Source organism: Colossoma macropomum, unplaced genomic scaffold, assembly GCF_904425465.1.
Source record: "Colossoma macropomum unplaced genomic scaffold, Colossoma_macropomum, whole genome shotgun sequence".
Lineage (NCBI taxonomy): Eukaryota > Metazoa > Chordata > Actinopteri > Characiformes > Serrasalmidae > Colossoma > Colossoma macropomum.
In genome coordinates, this window is record NW_023494805.1 from 39,233,975 (window position 1) to 39,255,718 (window position 21,744).

The 21,744-nt window shown below is 40.5% G+C and overlaps 2 protein-coding genes across 2 annotated transcripts; one reads left to right on the top strand and one right to left on the bottom strand.

The window, feature by feature from the left end:
* Positions 1 to 1,255: 1,255 nt before the first annotated feature.
* On the bottom strand, positions 1,256 to 12,234 carry selenot1a (selenoprotein T, 1a). Its single transcript, XM_036597350.1, has 6 exons — positions 12,067 to 12,234; positions 9,957 to 10,067; positions 7,310 to 7,436; positions 4,933 to 5,020; positions 3,467 to 3,633; positions 1,256 to 1,811 (listed from the first exon to the last, which is right to left on the bottom strand). The coding sequence occupies exons 1-5, from the start codon at positions 12,195 to 12,197 to the stop codon at positions 3,509 to 3,511; spliced, it is 582 nt and encodes a 193-aa protein (XP_036453243.1). The 5' UTR covers positions 12,198 to 12,234; the 3' UTR covers positions 1,256 to 1,811; positions 3,467 to 3,508.
* Positions 12,235 to 14,595: 2,361 nt separating this feature from the next.
* Positions 14,596 to 21,496, top strand: LOC118825677 (stress-associated endoplasmic reticulum protein 1-like). Its single transcript, XM_036596422.1, has 3 exons — positions 14,596 to 14,840; positions 15,223 to 15,298; positions 20,750 to 21,496. The coding sequence occupies exons 1-3, from the start codon at positions 14,760 to 14,762 to the stop codon at positions 20,788 to 20,790; spliced, it is 198 nt and encodes a 65-aa protein (XP_036452315.1). The 5' UTR covers positions 14,596 to 14,759; the 3' UTR covers positions 20,791 to 21,496.
* Positions 21,497 to 21,744: the final 248 nt, after the last annotated feature.

The window sequence follows — 21,744 nt, forward strand, 5'->3', positions numbered from 1 at the left end:
CATCTACAAGGTGGACTGACAAGGTAGGAGTGTCTAATAGAGTGGACAGTGAGTGGACACAGTGTTTAAAAACTCCAGCAGCACTGCTGTGTCTGATCCACTCAGACCAGCACAACACACACTAACACACCACCACCACATCAGTGTTACTGCAGTGCTGAGAATGACCCACCACCCAAATAGTACCTGCTCTGTGAGGGTCCATGGGGGTCCTGACCACTGAAGAACAGGGTAAAAGGGGGCTAACAAAGTATGCAGAGAAACAGATGGACTACAGTCTGTAACTGTAGAACTACAAAGTGCACCTATATAGTAAGTGGAGCTGATAAAATGGACAATGGTGGTCATAATGTTATGCCTGATCGGTGTATAAGGTAGCTCTACATTGCTACACTGGGGAGGAAGGAACAATGTTCCACAAAGAAATAGTGATCAAAAAGAATAATGATGTGGACTCTTCGCTCTAAACTCAGCTCTACACAAAATGAAAACAAAAATAAAAGTTCTAAGAAAGACCAGATTGTGTGGATTAAGATAATTAATGTAATCTAGTATTAAGAGATAAGACATCTCACCTGAAGCAATCTGATTAAGACCTGACTAAGACTGCAGCTGCTAACTAGGTCACAGAGCTTTAACAGTTCCATGACACTAATCCCAGTGATTTTCCACTTTTCTACATAATTAAATCAATAAATTGTAGTCATTCAGAGCGGTCGAGTGTGAAATGCACATTTCTAGAGTCTAAAGCAGTTTATAGTGGTGGTGATGGGAACCAGGCGTCTGATGCGCCTCTTCAAGGCCTCCTTAAGGCCTCTAAAAGCCACTGCACGGAAAGCCGTTGCACCAAAATGTTAAAAATAAATTGCCACAGCTTCCCCCTGTGTACTGTTGTTCACCCAGTATAGCACCAAATACCCTCAACTGACAGTTGACACTGCAGTTTAACCTCACAGTCATTCATTTCAAACCTCATGTAGCGAAGTACATGAGTACATACCAAAACGTACTGTTTTACTGTCCAGTCACTTACAGACTGCATATAATAAACAGAAAAGTCTTAAACTCGCAGGTTTGAGGTCTTCGCAGTGGCTCAGTAGCTCTTTCCAGCGTTCCTTCCAAGTGTCGTTTAATCATGTAGCTTCAGAACTTTTGGAAGCTCCACCTTCACCATAATAACACCAGGTGCAATTTGCTTTTTCCTAATTTTGGAACAAAAATATTCAACAGAGATACATTTCAAAAGACATCAGACTCACCTTTGTTAGAATTAATTTTATTATCCTCTCAGTTAACATGGTTGGCTATAGAAACGAATACAAAAATTACAGGAGGTCAATAAAACAACCCACAATCTGTCTAATGTTAAACAGCCATGACTGGGTCAGTTGAATAAGTTACACGTCGTCTTCAATCTCTTATGAAAGTACGCAAAGACCATGTTTTAGCCATACAATGAGCGTTAAAAGGTGGAAGTGGAGAGACTCCCCAAGATTCCGTCAGTGGCAGTAACGCTTGAAGGAGCTCAACACGAACTACACAGATGTGCTTCAGTGCAGATTCTCTCTTACCAAAATCTACGTATATGTTAATCCTGAACTGAAAGGTTATTGCACAGCATGTGGGCTTCAGTAGTAACAAACGGCCACCGCTGTTGCCGTGGACCCCAAGCCGGTATCTGTAGGCGGGCGTCTCCGGGGGGTGTGGCGAGGAGCGAGCGGGACATCCGGCCTGCGCTAGTAGATCCACTACTTTCAGCACAAACCTTCATAAACGTCGCCTCGCAACCGTAGGAGAGCCCCACCTCAAAACTGGAGAGAGGAGAGAAGAACACAGTGAGTGCAGATCGCGCAGCTTTCATGTGTCAGAATGATCATGAGTTCAAGTTCTAGGCAGGGCTGGGTGATACGACGACATCGTTATTGTGATAAATTACAGTACAACGTGTCAAAATACGCTTTTCTGAGTAAAGCGGATATTGTCAGCACTTAAAAACCCAACTGAATGTTAGATTATAAAAAGAGCCTTTAGAGCAGAATGTGAAATGTTGAATACAAATAATTCATAGTTTTTGAGCATATTTTTAAAACGCTGCTGTTCGGTAACACTTTATTGTAGAGCACTGTTCATAGAGCTACGTAACACCTACATAAATGTTTATACATGCTTATTCCAAAAGGTATCATCTGCCATACAAGCTACTTTAGCTAACTTTGATCAAAATTGGCAAATGCAACCTTTATAGCGAATGGCGCCTATTGGAATAAGCATTTATGCCATTTATGCAGTTATGTCAGCTTTCATGACAAGCTGATGCAGGTGTCATGTAGCCTTATGAAGTATTGTTACATATCTTATATCGTTAAAAAAAGTATTGTGATATAAAGTTTTGCCATATCTGCCCAGCTCTAGCTCTACGGCTGTATGATGTGGATAAAATCATATTGTGATTATTTTGCTACATATTGCAATTACAGTATGCACTTCACAGGTGGGCAATATGATGATATTTATCTTCAAATTACATCACTTTACAATAGTTTTTTCTTCTCTTTGAAGTACCGATGTACTTCTGCCATATCGCCCATTGCTAATGCACAGCAATGTACTCCAACACCTTTGATGCAGTGAGGATTAAAGGACAACCTGCATTATTTTGAACAACACGGTTTACATTTTACATGACCCATGATCTAAACGCCAAAAGAGCATCTGTGATTGGCCAGAATGCTCACAGCAAAGCATTTATTGATTGTGTAGAGGCTCATATGCATACTGTGAAGGCTGACCTTGCAAAAATGACAATAATGGTCAACAATGTATACACATATGCGCAGCCCTAATGAGATCCCAACCTTAAATGTTCATGTGAACCTCCCCCCGAGTCTTAAGTACTAAAGAAAGAGCTCTAGGGTCAATTTGGATGTTACTTGTGACATTTACTCGTTGACACTGGCAAAGTATTGCTTCAGTGGTCAGTTAGGGGCATATATGTTTCCCTTAAATCAGGCATGTCAAACTGGGGACTTTCTGGGCTAAAGTGCTGTGGAGATCAGCGTTTACCCTCATCTAACACGCCTTGCCATATAGCTGATGAGCTGAATCAGGTGTGTTTGATGAGGCAGTGAGCTGAAGTCTACAGAGTTTTGGCCCGCAAGGACTGGAGCCTGACACATGTGCCTTAAATGCAGCTTACATTTTGTACTCATTGAGAAGGCCAAAGACACAACAGATGTGAGGGAAATGTTAGGAAGCACCATCTGATGAGCACATGGAGGTCACAACTTCAGAAACTTGACTGATTTTGAAAACATATTAGTTTTGTGATGGATAGCACTGGAAGAACTGAATTATTCCCTAGGGCTATAACTTCAGTTGCCAACAAAGAAAGAACTGAAGAGCGTACCCTTCACTAAGTAAAGTCCTGAATGATGTGGCATGTGGACTGTTTGGAAGCTGTACGTACATGGAGGAGTCCTAGGCTCCAGGCAGTGGGGAGGAGGAAGGGTTACGAGTGATGGTGTGGGAGTCTGTCCATGTGCACGTTCATCTTCATCTCGTTCTCCAGGATCTGCACCAGCTGCTGCATGGAGGGCAGGTGGCCGGACTCCAGCTTGGACCACACTGGAACATCTAATAACAACGAACATTACCAGTATATTGATTACTGATGCTGCATACCTGGGTTTTGTAACTGTTCTAGTCTGGCAGCGAACTGTGGTTCAACACAAACTGCTTCCCCATTTTGATGTTATTATTGTTTTCTACTAACTAAAGTGGTGATAAAAATGGGCGAGACTGAGCGTGCTCCAGTACGGTCATTTGCATGATCAGAACACTGCAAAAAACTGACTATGGACTTTACATGAAGAGTAAGAAAACATTTTGTAAATAATTTGGAGAAAATACCTCAGAAATAAAGAGACTAATTATAAATGGCCCAAAGCAGCACATTTCTAGATTAAATTTAGAGGCGGGAAAAAAAAGACCCTTAAACATAAAACTACTTACAACATATAACTAAACAGTAATATAATGCACTTTAATGCTCTAAAATCTTAAGTTAGTAAAAGCCTATATTACATTATTATTAAATAAACAAAATATTAATATAGTCTGTTATTAGTAAACAGTATTAAAATGCACTCTTACGGTTGTAAAATCAGCCATATTCAGATTTTTAACTTAATTCTGTAATTCAAGTTACTAAAAGCCTACTGTTAACAAACTACATGGCCTGGCAGAAGAACTGTGCTGTGATTAATATTAGTATCATTGTTCAATTTTAAGGGATTTTGTCACGATTTTCTAAAATAATGCACTATTGGCTGTGCATTGTAGTGATTTTCCACTGTGTTGGGCACAACCTATTCCCTGTGGCTTACTGCTTTAATAAATGTTCAAATTCTACCAACAGCAATCAATAATACAGACAATTTTACATGGGCCTAATGGAAATTAATCCTAAATATTTCCTCCCCCACCCCCCCAAAAAAAAACCCAGAGCCTGCAGCTTCACCCCTACGTATGCTACATGTTCCTGTTCAAAGATTTATCTATACATTTTTCTTTTTTAGATTTTTAACCTGCATAAAACTGAAAGTCATTCATTTAAGTGTGTTTAACTGAATAAAACTGCCTTTAAATCAAAACTTTCCCAAGGCCTGCAAACATTATGGTGGACGGTATATAAGCTGAGGTATCCAGGCAACATATCTGAGCTGCTTCTTGGCTTAAACTTCAGTAAAACCATGTTTGTAGCAGGTTTAAGACAAACCTCAGTTAAACCTCAGATACAACCACATCTAGAGGCAGATATATGACTTAAACAACAACTGGCTTAACCACAGGTGCACTTTAAACTGCAGCTTCCATGCACATAGCGTAGGACAGAGAACACTGATTTAAAACACATTCAAAAAAGAGCCTTACCGTTGAGTGTGATCTCAAAAGCACCCGTAGACATACACTGATTTTCAATCATATTGCTGAAGAAGAACACCATCATGCAGGCGTATACCTGCAAAAAAAGAAGATAAAACAGGACATTCAGGCCCAATCCCATTTCACCCCTCACCCCTACCACTTAGCCCTCTATTTTGCATGTTCACGTTTAGGGGTAGGGTGTCCCGATTGTTGTTGAGATAGAAGGAGTAGGGTGAAGTGTTGGGGCTACATGGCCCTTCAAACAGAGGTTTTTCAGAGACTCAAAACAGAGAGTTATGAGAAAAAAAGAAAAACTGGCGAGATGGCTGAACAAGAGAGCAAAGAAATCCAAAAATGTGTGAATTTTCTCAGTTAAAGATTACGATAAACATTGTATTAGTTTAGTTTAATGTCGTTTCAGTGTATTATGGTCCTTTTCTTCATATAATGCATAAAAAAAATTTGCTAACTGTATGCTAATGTCTCGGTAGCTAACTAAATTTCTTGTTCCACCTTAAATAGTCCAGTAGTTCTGACTCCTGAAGCGCCAGAATGTAACTGCTGCTCTATTTAAGGTGGAATGGGAAAATTCAAACACAAAGCTGGTGAATATCTGATTTCAGCTTCATATCACTGAAGAATTAGGGGTGGGCGATAATAAATAATTGCCCCCCTCTTTGAAGTCATATGATTCCCTAAATGTAACTAAAGCCCAGCAGTGAGGACCTGAACTTTACCCTCCTCTGCTGTCACTGCAGACTGGCAGGGTCGCCTACAGAGCAGCGCTAGTAGCTGTTAATGAAGTAATGCTCTTTTAATTTGAGGGTCCCATTTCATAGGGATGATTTCAACCACTACCCACTGTAACTCAGTTCCAAGGGGCAAGGAGACACTCAAAAACAAGGGGTGGGGGTAAAAATAAGAAATGGGATTGGGCCTTAGTCTCACAAAGTGATTCCTAAACATGATGCAAGGTCTTTTATAGCTTAACTTTACATTCTCTGAAAAACAGAGCCATCAGGTGATGCTCATTAGCACTGACACTGCACTAACATGAGCTAAAACATGATTACACAACAGACACCAAGAAGGGAAAATTATCATGGGGGTGACCAATGAGCTTCAAGCACATCCACAGGGGACCGATGGCTGGAGGCTGATTAGTCCCTAATGTGTCCAGCACAAACACAAACAGCAGCTTGGAGAGGCTAAATCTACAAACACAACACTTCATTTCTTCAAGGAAAAAAAAAAAAACTGTGGGATTATAACATTTAAGGCCATTTCCCCGACACAGATTAAGATTAATCCTTCAGATTAATTTTTTAGTGGTGAATCATCACTGGCCTTTAACCACTGCGGTTAAGGCTAAAACTGTGCTTAACAGACGTGAGGGAAAGCAATCGCTACTTTACTTAAACTCGCCAAGAGATCTAATAGAAGTTCACTATTTTAGCCCGACCGATATATCAGATGGTCGATAATATCACCCAATATTAATAAAAATAACGGCACTCTCATGGCAGGCCCCCAAGCATGAATTCAATGTTGTTCTGACCCACACTCATCTATTAGTTTTTTTTCCCCCCATCCCTCGTTTCTATCATAGACTCCCATTCATTTTCACCACCACACAAACTTCGTTGCCCTACAGTCACAAAACTACATGTACTGACTGACTAAGGGTTGGACCTAAATCTCTACTGCACAGCCATACTGACCCCAAAATTCATGTACACACTCAGGGCGGGTCCCCTAGCTCTAATCCACAGTTATGCTGACCCACACTCCTCTATGTGTCGTTTTCTCATCCCTCGTTCCTCACATAGACTCCCATTGTTTTTCAACAACACATAGCTGCCACTTGGCAACTCTCTATGAACAACTAAATAAACACCCCATACACCATGGCAACTGCCTAGCAGCAATTTAGCAACTGCATGGGATAGCATAGCAACTGCCTATGAACACCTTAGCAACCACCTGGGTATCATAGTAACCATGCAACCATTCTGTGATTTCTTCAGGAAATGTATGTTTCTAGTTTAAGACTGAGCTTGTTTATTTGTGTAAGATGTGTGATAATTGAGAACTGACACTCATATCTGTCAGTAAGGCACCGTTTATCTAAGACTACTGCATTTTAAAATTAAAATCTAAAATAAATATAAAATTTTACGAATATTATCACATCAGTCACGCTCTACTACAGACAGCAGAAGTGAGACTAAAATTTGATTCTTCCTTCCTTCCGGAATCAGTACTGACCTTAATGTATTGAACTGGAAACCAGAATTAGAAAGCAGTGAAGCAAAGGTCAACAAACTACTCAAACAGGGTGGTTTCAGGTCCTGAAGTGCTGACACACAGTCCAAGTTCTCACCTTATTCTCTTGACTCCAAAGCCAAAGTCCTGGAGTCGGCATACCGAAGAGGGCGAACGGGTCCTTCCCTACGACGATCACTCCGATCAACAGCAGTTTGAAAACAGACAGAAAGGAAGCAATGTACCTGGAAGTAAAAACAGAGGCGAGAATTCCTTAATATTTCTGAGAATAAATCAGTCTCAGACTCCTGAATCAGTCTATCAACCCACTTTGTACATCATTCTGAGATATCAAAGGTGGGCAACATGATGATACTTTATCATTATTGTGATACCGTCACAATATACCTTTCCGAGGACATTACAGGTATCGCTATTACTTAAAGAAGACCTGTTATGCTCATTTTCAAATCAACTACTAGAATAGATTTACATGCTTCAATGTAAACACATCACTTTTCCTCATACTGTACATCTCTATTCACCCTCTGTCTGAAATGCCCTGTTAGAGCTCCTGCGTCTTTAAGCCCCGCCTTCCGACGAGCCCAGTGTGCTCTGATTGGTCAGCTCACACACTCTGTTCTGACTGTTTAACTGCCAGACCAGCTTCACCCCCACAGAAACTCTTCCCGGCCTCTAGTAGCTGCTGTTGCTGTGTGAGGGCGTGCCGAGCTTGTCGGAAGGCGGGCAATAAGGTATTGTGTTAAGAGATGATGTCATCTTGTAACAAAGTGCTGAAATTCCAGCGAAGCGTTTCAGGCAGCTGAGAAAAGTGATTTCTGTGGCAGAGAGTTTCTCCCTCTGGCGTCAACTTTGAGTTTTGTAACTTTGTAGACTGTTTACATGCACTAAGAGCTACAACACACTAAAGAAAAGGGAAAAACTAGTAAAGCATAATAGGTCCCCTTTAAAGAACACTGACCAATTGCTTGAATCATTAAAGAGACAGCATAATTATTCCTGTTTCACTGGATTTAACACAGCATGGTATGTGAAATGCTGAATAAAAATCATTATATTCATTATTAATTATACTTCTTATATAACAACTTACCACCCACCCCAGTTCAAGGATTACATAATAAAAGTGGAATAGGGTTAAAGGGGAATTCCACCAACTGTTTAAGACATAAACCATTCTAGAGAAACTTTACCATGTCAGAACTGCTCACAGTAGTGGTGATAGGAACCAGACGTCTGAAGAGTTTAAAAGCTACCTTACAGTAAGTTAGTACATACAATACTCACACATACATTACCTGAGGCCTGACACACTGTTACTAAGACTTTTGGCCTATTTTTAAAAAGCCATTTTTGAGGGAGTTGTATTCGAACGCCGCTTTAAGGCAAAAAAGTCCTCAAAGAAACCTTTTTACTTCGTTTTGTCAGATTTAACTGTATTTTATAATTACTACCATCACATATAAAAACCTCAGGTTCACTGGTGGTTTTGAATGGTAAATAAAATGGTTATATTTGTGTTCTGGACATCAAGACCCTTGGCTCCTATCACCACCACTGTGAAGAAATTCTCTACAATTAAATATTTCACATTAATCCAAATTGTTCACATCTCAAGCATTGAATTATGTTGATTTTTTTAAAAGAAAAACAGTGGAAAATCAGGTACATTGTGTGTCGGTTATACTTAAGCAATAGAGCATGAGAGGGAGTGTGTTATGGCGAAATAACATCACGGCTGTGATTTGGTCGCTGTAGATCATCACAGCCGTGATGTTATTTCGCAATAACACACTCCCTCTCCTGTTCCTTTGCTTATGTATATTTCTTTAAAAAAAAAACAGTGGCAAATCAGGTACACTGTGTGTTGGTTATATTCGTTATTCGCGATAACACACTTCTCGAGTGTTCTGTTGCTTTTATACAACAGTTAAATTAATAAAGTAATACATTAATAAACTGGGCCGTGAACGCGGCGTTTAATGTTTTAATGTTTGCAGTTCCTTCAGCCAAATTATAGTTCCTTAACAAGCAGCTTGTTGCTACGTCAGAGTAACAAACTCCGCCCACTCGCTGCACAGTCTGATGTAAGTCTCGCCTTTTGAAGTACAGACTGAGCCATAAAGCTGCCGCAATATCAAGTTTAGCTCAGTTTTGTCAGTTTTTGCCAGATCAGTATTAATGTTGTTTTGCTCCAACCAGTCTGTAAATCATCTTACAGCCCATTTAGTTTGGCGAATGGTGTTGGCTTCATTTCTGGCTGATTCCAAGTTGTTTAGCTGTTCTTCTGTCACAGCTGCTGACTGAAAAGCTGCTCAGTGGTGATGACAGTTTGGGAATTTAGTGTCGTCTCATCTTCAGAGTCTGACCAAATCTGCTTTTTGGTCAATGTATGTGATCTTAAAAGTATCCATTTTCTGTTTGTGCGCAAAAAAATGGCTTGAGCGTCTCCAACAGTTGTCACAGTCGCTGCTTAGCAATGGCGTCTCAGTGGAGTGATACACTGTCTGTGAAAAGCCTTTTCTGTTATGGCGAAATAACAGCACGGTTAGAACGCTTCTCGACCAATCAGCTTGCGTGGCCAGAACTAACATTGTATACGTTGTATAAAATGCAATAGCTGCTTCTTCTGTAATCAGACGATGATGCAACATAGCTGTCAGATTGCTTTACTTTTCCATCATAATGTCAGGAACAGCTATAAAACGGTTTATGATGCAGTGCTGAATGAGCCTCTCTCTCACCTGTAAACAGGCAGAGGAAGATAGTTCTCCCCCTCTATGCGGATGTCTGGGTACCGCTGGTACAAAGCCTGCGTGTACTCCTCAAACACCCGCTTGTACCCTCAGGAGATACTGGAACAGAACACAGAGGATTTTAGACAACAACACACAGCAGTGTGCAAACAGGAAAAAAAAGGAAGCAGCGTCCCTGGAAAGAAGATCATGTGACGACCATCGTTGGGAGGGAGGAGTAAAAATAGGACTGTATGATCTGTCCTTCCACAGATTTTCCCTTTGTTTCTGCCTAAATAAACAGCTAATATGTAAACAAAGTCATACAGAGTGGTCTGATGTGAAATGCTCACAGAACTGTTCACAGCGGCGGCTTTATTTGTGTTGTAGACAAACCCCTGGATCCCATCATCACCAAGCTCAGGCAACCATTTCACACCAAACCACTTTAAATGACTTTATTTACCTCTTAATGACTGAACAATGGAGAAATTTTGATTCAATCAATTGATCAATACATGTTATTGTCCAAAAGGCAGCCCTATCAGAAAAGGCAGACAGCTCAAAGGAAAATGTATTAGTGGGACTCTTAGTTCATCTTGAATTAGGAACCATTTAAGGTGCAACTGTGTTTGAGATGAGATGTATCCATTTAAGTAAGCTATAATAATGATAAGGTTTCCCTTAATGATGACATAGCATCTAATAATTATGACTTGCCATCTCAAAAATACAACTTACAAAGTCATGTAAGTCATACAACTTACAAAGTCAGTCATAATCATGAGATAGTAAGTCCTAATTGTGGGACAATCTCATACTTACGACTTAACATCTCAATTATAATATAGCATGTCATAATTATGACATAGCATCTCACAATTATGACTCAACGCCTTTTAATTATGACTTAGCATCTCATAATGACTTACTATGTCATAATTATGATCTAATCTCATAAGTACGACTTACTATTTCATAATTATGATTTAGCACCTCAATATTACGACTTACAAAGTCATGATATTGCCTATAATCTTCTAAAAATGACTTAATATCACAATTACAATTTACAAAGTCTTGATTATGACTTATTATCTCAAGTATGACTTATTATCTCAAAATTCCGCCATACTAAGTCATGATTATGACTTCTCATAATTATGACTGTCATTTAATCACGACTAACCATCTCATAATTACGACTTACTATTTCATAATTATGACCTAGCGTCCCAAAATTATGACTTAGTCACAATTATGACCATCACATAATAATAACTCAGTATCTCAAAATTACTCCTTGCAAAGTCATGATTGTGACTTACTGTCTCATAACAATGACTCAGTGTCTCAAAATTACGCCTCGCAAAGTCATGATACTGCCTTATAATCTCTTAAATAACTTAATATCACAATTACGATTTACAAAGTCTTGATTATGACTTATTATCTCACAATAGCGACTTACTATCTCAAAATTACACCTTACTAAGTCATGATTATGACTTACTATCTCATAATTATGACTTGGTATCGCGTAATCACGACTAACCATCTCATAAGTATGACTTGCTTACTTATATGACATAACAGCTCATAACTATGACGTAATATCTTCTAATAACGCTTTAGCCTACTATCTCATAATTACGAGAACACTTTCTCATCAAGTCATTTTTATGAGATATTCAGGTCATTATTAAGACACACTTTATGACTTTTTTCCCAAGAGGCAGAAACGAGCTTCCACACATAGAAGAGCTGCTTATCCTGAAAAATTAAAGCCGTTAATGGGATTAGAGTCCGCGGGGGGAGCTCTCTTAGCTAGCCAGGCTGTCTAGAAGCAGAATCAGACTCTTCACACCGCTCAGCTGAACGCCTGGCCAGCTTTCTCAGAGCACAGGGAACACCTCCTGCTGGAACCCTGGTTCGGTTTCTGTGCTGAGCTACAGAGAGAAAAGTGGGACAAACAACAGCGGCAGCCGAAACCCGGGTCTTATAACCCGTGTCAGGAAATGACAGTTAGCCACTGTGCTAAAGTCAACTTAGCGCTAGCTTACCGGCGTCTAGCCTAGCACGACCTGAACACGGGACATTTCCAGAAAAAACGTCTCACCAAATCTGGAACTTGAGCAGCGGCCCCGTCGCGAACTGCATCTTCATCTTTTTAACGCCGGTGTTGTCGCCGGCGGCGCAATAAAGAGCGCAAATCCATAACGAGATGAACGAGAGCGCCAACCAACGCATCCTCCCCGCAGCTAGCTCAACGGCACAGCATCCGGGAACCTGGACCGGGGCTTTAAGGGATGTAAACGGCGCGATGTGATTGGCTTCCGACTCGTCGGCGTGTGCGCTGACGCCACCGGATCGCCTGCTGAGGACGCAGGCTGCGTTCCAATATCATATCAAAGCCTACACACTTAGGTCCAGTCCCATTTCACCCCTCGCCCCTACCACTCAGCCATTACCCCTCTGTTTTGCGCGTTCACGTTTAGGGGTAGGGTGTCCTGATTGTTGTTGAGACAGAGGGGCAGGGCGAAGTGTTAGAGCTACATGGCCCTCCAAACGGAGACTCCATACAGAGAGTTATGAGAAAAAAAGAAAAACCGGCAAGATGGAGCACAAGAGACCACTGAAACCCACAAATGTGAAAATCTTCTCTGTTAAAATTACAATAACCACTGTATTGTCTTAGTTTAATGTAGTTTCAGTGTATTATGGTCCTTTTCTTCATAACAAGCACAAAAAAATTGCTAATAGCATGCTAATGTCTCAGTAGCTATCTAGCTAAATTTCCCGTTCCACCTTAAATAGTCCAGTAGTTCTGACACCTGAAGCGCCAGAATGTAACTGCTGCACCATTTAAGGTGGAACGGGAAAATTCGAACAGGAAGCTGGTGAATATCTGACTTCAGCTTCATATCACTGAAGAATTAGGGGTGGGCGATAATAAATAATTGCCCCCCTCTTTGAAGTCATATGATGCCCTAAATGTAACTAAATCCCAGCAGTGAGGAGCTGAACTTTACCCTCCTCTGCTGTCACTGCAGACTGGCAGGGTCGCCTACAGAGCAGCGCTGGTAGCTGTTAATGAAGTAATGCTCTTTTTATTTGAGGGTCCCATTTCAGGGAAGATTTCAACCACTACCCCTTATAACTCAGTTCCAAGGGGCAAGGTGACACTCGAAAACAAGGGGTGGGGGTAAAAATAAGAAATGGGATTCAAATACACGGTTCTTCAAGGGTTCTTTAAAGGCAATTGTCCTTTTAGAATTCTTTAGAGTTTATATAGAAGCATTCGCAGGCTTGAATGGTTCCTTGCATGGTGAAGTGGCTCTTCAGATTGATGGAGAATGTGTTGTATGTGGTTCTACATGGCACCAAAAGCGTTCTTCTACTGTTTACGATGTCATGCTTGTAACAATAGAACCTTTTTTTGGTACTGTGTAGAACCGTTTCCAAAAAAAGTTCTGTATAGAACCTTGTACAACACATTTTCTATTAATCTGAGGAGCCATTTCACCAGGCCAAGAACCCTTTAAGCACGAAATGGTTCTATATAGAACTCGTGGTTCTAAATAGAACAAATGCATTTACTAAAAAACTATCTTTTATGAGAGCGTAGGAAGCCTGGAGTTGTGATGAAGGCAGCATTAGAATGGCACATCACGTAGCAAGTGTGGAGTACGCAGTGTCGATTTGAGATGCGGCCGAGCTCCCTAAAGTCACTACGCATCTAAAACAGTGCAATTTATACATTTTTTTCTTTAACTGGGAATGTATTAGAGCACGAAACTGCATTGTTATGGCAATAATAAATGCTTATCGTTGCAATAAACAACACTTACTTCTCATACTTCGATCAAAGCAGCATAAACGGTGGAAAAAAGTCCAACCAAACCTCACATATACTGGGATGCAGCGTGTGATTAAGCGGCACAGCAAACTCAAGGGAAAAAACATCCTATCAAACAGCAGCCCTATTGTTTGATTGATGGTTTGTGGATATTTTAAAGGGATATTCCACCGATTATTCAAAATTTCTGTATAATTCAGTGGTTGAGATGTAAACAGAGTAATTCAGAGAGGTTTGGTGTGTAACGGTTCGCTGTAGAGACTCAGATCTCTTTACAGTGGTTTTAGTCACTATCCAGAGCCACCAGTGAACCTACACGTGCCTTCCGAGTTTTATATGTAATGCTGATGGTGCTAAAATAGTCATACATCTCAAAGAATAAGTTTTCTTTGGTGTCTATTTTGCCTTAGAACACCCTTCATGTATCCCTCCACCATGAAGAGATTAAAATAAATTTATTAAAATACATTTTAAGCCAAAACTTAATCACAAAACTGCCGTAAAACAACGTCTCAGACACCAGGCTGCGTATATAACCATTTGATATACTAACTTTCTGTGAGGGAGCTTTAAGAGATGGATGTCTGGTTCCTATCACCACTACTGTGAACAATTCTGACTCGGCAGGTTTGTCTAGAACGTAGCATTTCACAACAAACCACTCTGAACGACTCTGTGCATATCTTAACCATTTATGTATGCAGAAATATAGAAATTTGGAAAAGTCGGTGGAGTTACCCTTTAATGCAAACAACCAGGCTGAGTTTGGTTGGACCGAAAGGCTCTGCAGCAACGGTTTTCCGGTGGAGGCGGAGTTCGGGTTTTTGAGTACGTAGACATAAGCCGAGATAACTTTTCCTTTCTCGGTCTTTTAGAGGCTCGTTTCTCGGCTTACTGCAGACTTCAAATCGACGGCTATTCGACACCCAGGCTTCACCTAACCTTCTGCAAAGATGGTGGCAAAACAGAGGATCCGAATGGCCAACGAGAAGCACAGCAAGAACATCACGCAGAGAGGAAACGTCAAAACCTCGGTACGTTAAGCTACAACAACGTCAGATTTACCCCTTTTCTTACCTTTATAAAGTCTAAATAACCTCTAAAATGGTTTACAAGTGCAAATATTTCGAGATATTAACGTTACGTCGACGTAAATCCCGCTTGAAGCTGAGGAAACGGTCGTTGTCGTCGAATTCTCCGTTCCACCTTAAATGGCGCAGCAGTTACATGCTGGCACCTCAGGCGCCAGCATGTAACTGCTGCGCCATTTAAGGTGGAACGGATAGTTCGAATAAGAAGGACATTACAGCCCCTCTCTGCTTCTGTACCATCTTTTTTCTTGTCAAATAACGAAGCAGTGCCTTCTTCGTCAACATGGTGGTCGTATTTTACGCCATTTTATTTCTTTTACCACAGAGAAACCCCACAGAAGATAAAGTCTCAGTGGGACCGTGGCTCCTGGCTCTCTTCATCTTTGTGGTGTGCGGATCAGGTGAGCAGAATAACCAGATTTATTTACCAGACTTAGTTATGCATATTTGCTCAGATATATCTCTATATTTCTAAAGTGTGCCATAAAAAATCAAGAGATTTATTATTGCTACTATTTTAATGTTGACACCTGAAGAGGATAGGATACTAGGTGTAAAAACATATAGATATGTACAAATATGTATGTCATATTACGATGAAGTAAACATACACATATTACTAAGTAATGCAAATGATATGACAATTTGCTGCTAAACACACAAAGAAAGGCAGTTTGTTAAATAATGGGTAAACATATGTATGTATAGATATGTGTAGTCGCTGCTGTGCAAATACCCAGGTTTGTTTTTTTTTTGTTGTTGTTGTTTTTTTAGTTTTTTTGCATAATTTGAAATTTCCAGTTAGCCTTTTAGTTGTGTTAATTTCACCATGACAGAAACTGTCCAAATTACTTGAAAACAGTTATATTATTTATGTGTTACATGTTTTATACATACAAGGTGTGTATATAATGTGTGTGTGTGTGTGCATATATATATATATATATATATATATATATATATATATATATATATATATATATATATATATATATATATGTGTGTGTGTAGGCTCCTCTGATTTTTACCTTTTTACCCATCATCACATTATTGTTTAGTATATTATGCCATTTATATTGATCTCCTGAAATGATTACATTTTGATTAGAAAGTGTGTTTAAGGTTTACACACTTCCAGGTTTGTCGCAGCAGAATCCCAGATGAATGTGATGTTTATCCATCCATCCATCCATCATCTAAACCGCTTCTGGGTCGCAGTGGGGTGCTGGAGCCTATCCCAGCTGTGATGTTTAATAAATAATAATAAAACTGTGTTTACAAAATTAACATTTAAATCAGCAAAACTTTATGTGAGCTATGTCTCACTCTTAAATTGACAATTACACTTAAGCCAACATGCCCTTGGGGGCGTTTTACCCCTCTAACAGGCCATAATGACCATTTATTTATTGAACCCTTACATTCATGTCAAATTATGTTACAAAATGGCTGTACATGCTTTAGTTCTTTAGCACACACATGGCTAATACCTGCAAAACATCTTTGTCTTGAACATATCCTTGAATGAAGCAACACTGAAGTAAACCCGTTTTACATTTATCAGTTTTCCTGCAGTGCTATTCAGGCATCAGCCTCCAGAAATGAGAATCAGAGCCAGTGAGGGTGTCCGTGTCTGTAGGTGTCTGTTTATTTTCACGAAGCATGAATTTGAGAACATACCTCTTACATTTTTGCCCTTAAGCAAAACCTTGCATTACAAGATAAGAGTGTTTTTTTGAGCAAGGTTGGCCTGATAGCATTTTTGGACGGCAAACACAACGAGCCTGCAGGTGCAGCAGCTCCCACGACTGTTTTGAATCATCCTCACAGCAGAAATGCAAGGAGAGTTGTCTTTGCCAGTGGCTGAGGTTCTTCAGAACAACTTATATTGCTTATTTAGTTACATTCTTACACACTTGCTATGAGATGGGAATGCAGATTTTGGCAGACCAATAACCGAGAGTCTTTAGTCTGTGATGAATAGTTAATCTACAAGCTTGAAGTCAAAAACACGATCCATCAGAATATCAGTTATGAAACAGACAGTTCCCGTTCTGGAGTCTGATTGGCTGAGCCGCATTGCAATCCATTGTAAAATACTTGATATACACACTCACTAGCACGCATCATAATTCAGTTTTCAGTGGTCTGGTGGACCCACCGCATTATTGTTTTTTAAATCAATTTATGTAAAAATACCAGATGTTTAAAATATCACAAGTGGCCAGCGTAGGGTTCTCCTTTAGCAACTGTAGCCAGTCAGCAGCCTGTCCATGTTGGCCACCCTCACACACACACACACACACATATATACAAACACACACACACTAACAGCAGGCCATGTAGGAGGAGAACAGAGTGAAGGACACAGCACCTCCACACTTTTACTCCCCGCAGGTTCACCCAACACCACATGTGTAATATAAATGTGTGGGGGGGTGAACAGAGTGAAGACACTGAAAATGGGTTATTTTATATGTTCTTCACAGAAAATTAGCAAAATCCAAAGAATCTGAGGTTGAAATGATAATAAATCACATCATTTTTTCTTTTGGTAAACATTGAAAATGGGTCCCCCAGACCTGAACACCACACAAGGGTTAAGAAGTGTTCTTTATATGGACCGTGGAACGCATTACTGATAGATCAGCATGTATATGAAGTATATGGCCTGAAACGGCATTAAACATTATTATTCCCAACACAAGAACCTGGTTTTGTTTAAACTGAGGGGCTGATACTGTATTATGTTCATGATTATATGACCAAAAACTAAAAGCTGATATATGATGATGGGATACTGAAAGTTCTCTGTTCTAAAGTTATGTTTACCAGCCCAGGCTAAAACCAACTTAGGCACATTTTCACACTTGTACTGAATGCTTAAGCTCATCCAGGACCAATCCAGGGCTCATGTGGGGAGGGGCTTACTATCGCTGGTTTGTGTTCACACTCAAGAATCCGAAGCGTGGATCAGTTGCGCAACTCCATACATTTTTGTGTGCGGGTTTGCATGATGGGCACTAGCTTCATCGGTTTGCCGCTTTTTATTATTTTTCTCGCATACTCACACTCAGGCGGTGTAGAACAACGCTTAGTGCATGCTCTGTTTTTATGTGCACTGTTCGAAATAAAGGTTCTGTGCAGGTACATCGTTCGTTCATCATGGTAAACAATGTAAATGTTCCCTCAAAGGTACAACAGTGGTTTTAAGGTCTGATTGTGAACCTTAAATAAGTTTTTCCAGGTGAAAAGTTCGTATTTGTATCTTTTCATAACCGAATGTTTTAAAACAGAACAGTAAAATAAAAGCCTGGAGACGAGACGGGGTGTGTGGAGTCAGTACAGCTTAGAGAATATCATTTCAGTGGATTATGGTTCAGTTATGTTCCCTGACTACTGAGATACCCAGTGACAGTTTCACACCTTTATTTCTGAGAGTGGCATGCATCACCAAACTTGAAAAGGGAAGTAACACAAGAAGTTGAAGCAATCATGTTACAAAATGAACCCATCAGGCAGCCCCGCGATGGTAGCAGAATCGAACCCCAGACTTCAAGAGGACCAGAGATTGGTTCTATGGACCGATCCTGGGCTCGAAAACAGCTTTCACACTTGACCAAACGTACCGAACTTGCAGAGCAGGTGGTCCTGGGTCTGGAAAAGAGCTCTAGGGTGAAAACACCTTTAAACACCATGACCGGGGTAGTTTTAGCTCTGTCTACCTCAGTAGCTCTCAAAAGCCATCACTTTCCTTCACCTCCTTTCGTCACACTGCCTCCACCATGCTTTCTATTGGAGAACATGGAGGAAAGGAATCACTGTCATATTGCTTGTAGATGTTCTTTCAGTGTGGTACCTTTTTGTAGTTGTGCTGTTGTCCTCTCAAAAAGCTTATCTAGCAGAGCCAAGTGCCTTTTGCGCCCTCATGCATGCAATTACTTACCTGCCTATTCATATGTAAAGTGTTGCTTATTGGAAATTAAATGAAATTCATTTTTAGGAATGTTCTGCAACCTGAAGCTCACACCGAGTGTGTTTACATGCACTTAATAATACGGTCATAATCAGATTTTGGCAGTTATCTGATTATTCAAGTGGTCATGTAAACAGCATGCTCTGGTTTCTTAAAAAGATTAGGGCTGTTATCGGATTTCCAGAAGTCGGATAAAGAGAGCTGGATTTCAGCTCAGTAATTTTCAGTGCATGTAAACTCTTACTCTGATTTCTTTCGTTGTTCTCAGTCTGCGCATGTGAGAAAACAGAGTGCTTTCAAAAAGGTCCTATACAGAACCACCTATAGCACATTCTCCATCAATCTGAAGAACACTTCCATTATGCAAGAACCCTTTAATCTTGCAAAAGCTTCTTTGAGTGTTCATGGTTCCATGTTGAACCATTTTCTTTGCTAAAGAGCCCTTGAAGCACCATCTTTTTTAAGAGTGTGTAGCACCAAAGTGGGTTCCACTATTGTTGCAAACCACAGAACCCTTTTTTGGTACTATATAGAACCCTTTATGCTAATAGTGCGTTTAGGGGTTCACATTATGCAGAGGTACTTTGAACTTTAGAATGGCTCCTCACCCTCACACATCTCATCTAGTTTTCTATGGTTCTCAGTCTCGACGACCTTTTTTGCGGTTTCCCGACTCCACACACCTGACCCAGCCAATGAGGCCCTTGTTAATTAGTTAATGAGTTTAATCAGGTGTGCTCGATGAAGCAAGCACAAAAATATGCAGTGTTTGGTTGGAAGGACTGGGATTGGGAACCCCAGCTCTGCAGAATTTTCCATTGAAAGGTCTATAGGGAACCAGAAGTGGTATATCTTTGGCATTAAAGGGGAATTCAGTGGATTTTTCAAAATGTCAGCATAATGAAGTGTTTAAAATGTAAACAAAGCCATTCAGAGTGGTTTGGTGTGAAAAGCTCTGTTCTAGAGAAACTTAAAGAATCAGTGGTGGTGATAGGAACCAGATGTCTGAAGCAATTCAACCTGCACATGAAATGGTTATGGATGCTTTGCAGGATACCTGAGACATTGTTATATGGTGGAGAGGTACATGCAGCGCATTGTTGTTTATTCTTACAGCTATTTTACCATCACCAACATCACATGTACAAACTCAGAAGACACGTGTAGGTTCACTGGTGGTTTTGGATAGCAAATAAAATGGCTATATTTGTGTTGTAGTCATGGTGACCCCTGGTTCCCATCACCACCACTGTAAAGAAATCTGACTCTCTACAATCAACCACTTCACACCAAACCACTGAATGACTGTTTACATCTCAACCATTGTGTTATGCAGAAATTTTGGAAAATGGGTGGAATTCCCCTTCACGCAAACAGCCCTGTAGTTTTAAGAGCGTGCACTGGTCATGTGTTTGAAACCCTGCCAAAGCTATCTGTTTCTTTTCCCTCTGTTTAGTGTTCCAGACAGTATTTGCAATAGATATTTGACATTTTGGCTCGTGCTTTCTTCTTTTTTTCTCTTTTTGCGCTCTCTTCTGTTTGTACGCCCTGGCATTTGTTGCCCTGGTGGTTTGGCAGGCAGTTATCTGATCCTAGCAGAGGGGTTAAACAAGCACAAAAACGATGCAATCTTTCAACTCTCCTTGGAAAAGCCGATAGCTGGCTTTTGTGTGACTGAAGAAAGGAACATCAGTGTCCACTGGAATAAAGTTCCAGACTGCTTTAGAAGTGGCGCCTCAATGTGGTTCCCATCATAACCTCAGTTCAGAGTTCAAAACCGCAGCGTTTTAGTCTTTCACAGCCGTCTATTCATGTTTTCCAGGGTTGCAGTGTTGGTTGCCCTTTTTAACAGGATTCTGTTTGTTTCCACCCTCAGCGATATTCCAGATCATCCAGAGCATCCGGATGGGAATGTAACGAGGTGGACGATTCCACTGTCCGACCGCAACTCAGCATTCCGGCCTCCGCCTACTGCTCCTGGTTTCGCAACGGAGAAATTTCTGCCAGAAACTTCCAGTTAATTTACGTGTAATATACTGTAATCCTGTTCCTTCTGTCAGACGTGGACCAACATGCCGTTTCTCTCCTGTGCCTTATTATGATGAGGAGAAATCAAGCTATAAACTGCAGTTTGCAATCAGTTCCAGCGTATTATTCCCTCAATAGGAGCTCTAGAAATATCGTAATGTGTTATTGTGTGACTTAACATTCCTCTGAATTATGCTGAAATTATTTTGCTGTAATTTCGTATTCTCTGCAAATGAAGGGGCGTATCCTGATTCCTGTGTACTAATGATTGAACTGACCGATAGTGGGCACGAGCTGGAACTTTTCGAACAAAAACTCAACACAGTCGACAGAGTCTTGCACCTATGATTTGTTTGATCATTTGTTTTAAATTTCTTTTTGATTCTAACAGCACTTCTGATAGCTGTCTCTGCGTGCGTTGCTGAGAAGTCAGTGTTTTTTGCTGGGCTGCATACAGGCTTCGTCTCATTTACAGTTCTCAGGCACATATTGCTCTTGGGCATACCCCACGGGGGGCATAGAACTGTCTCAGATTTAGGCCGATGCCTCTGATGGATCTTGGGAGAGTTCAGACTGAAATAAAATGTCACTGAGAGCATGTGTTGTGTGTGTTTTTTTTCCCCTCACCAACATGCGATCTCAAAGGGTCAGCCAATTATCCCACAGATAATTCAAAATTTCATGTATATTAAATGAAAGCTGTTCTAGAGAAACACAGTGGTGGTGGTAGGAACCAGACATCTGAGGAGGTTAAAGGGGAATTCCACCAATGTTTCAAATTCCTGTGTTATTCAATCACTGAGATGGTGAAGTCATCAGGAGTGATTTGATGTGAAATGGTTA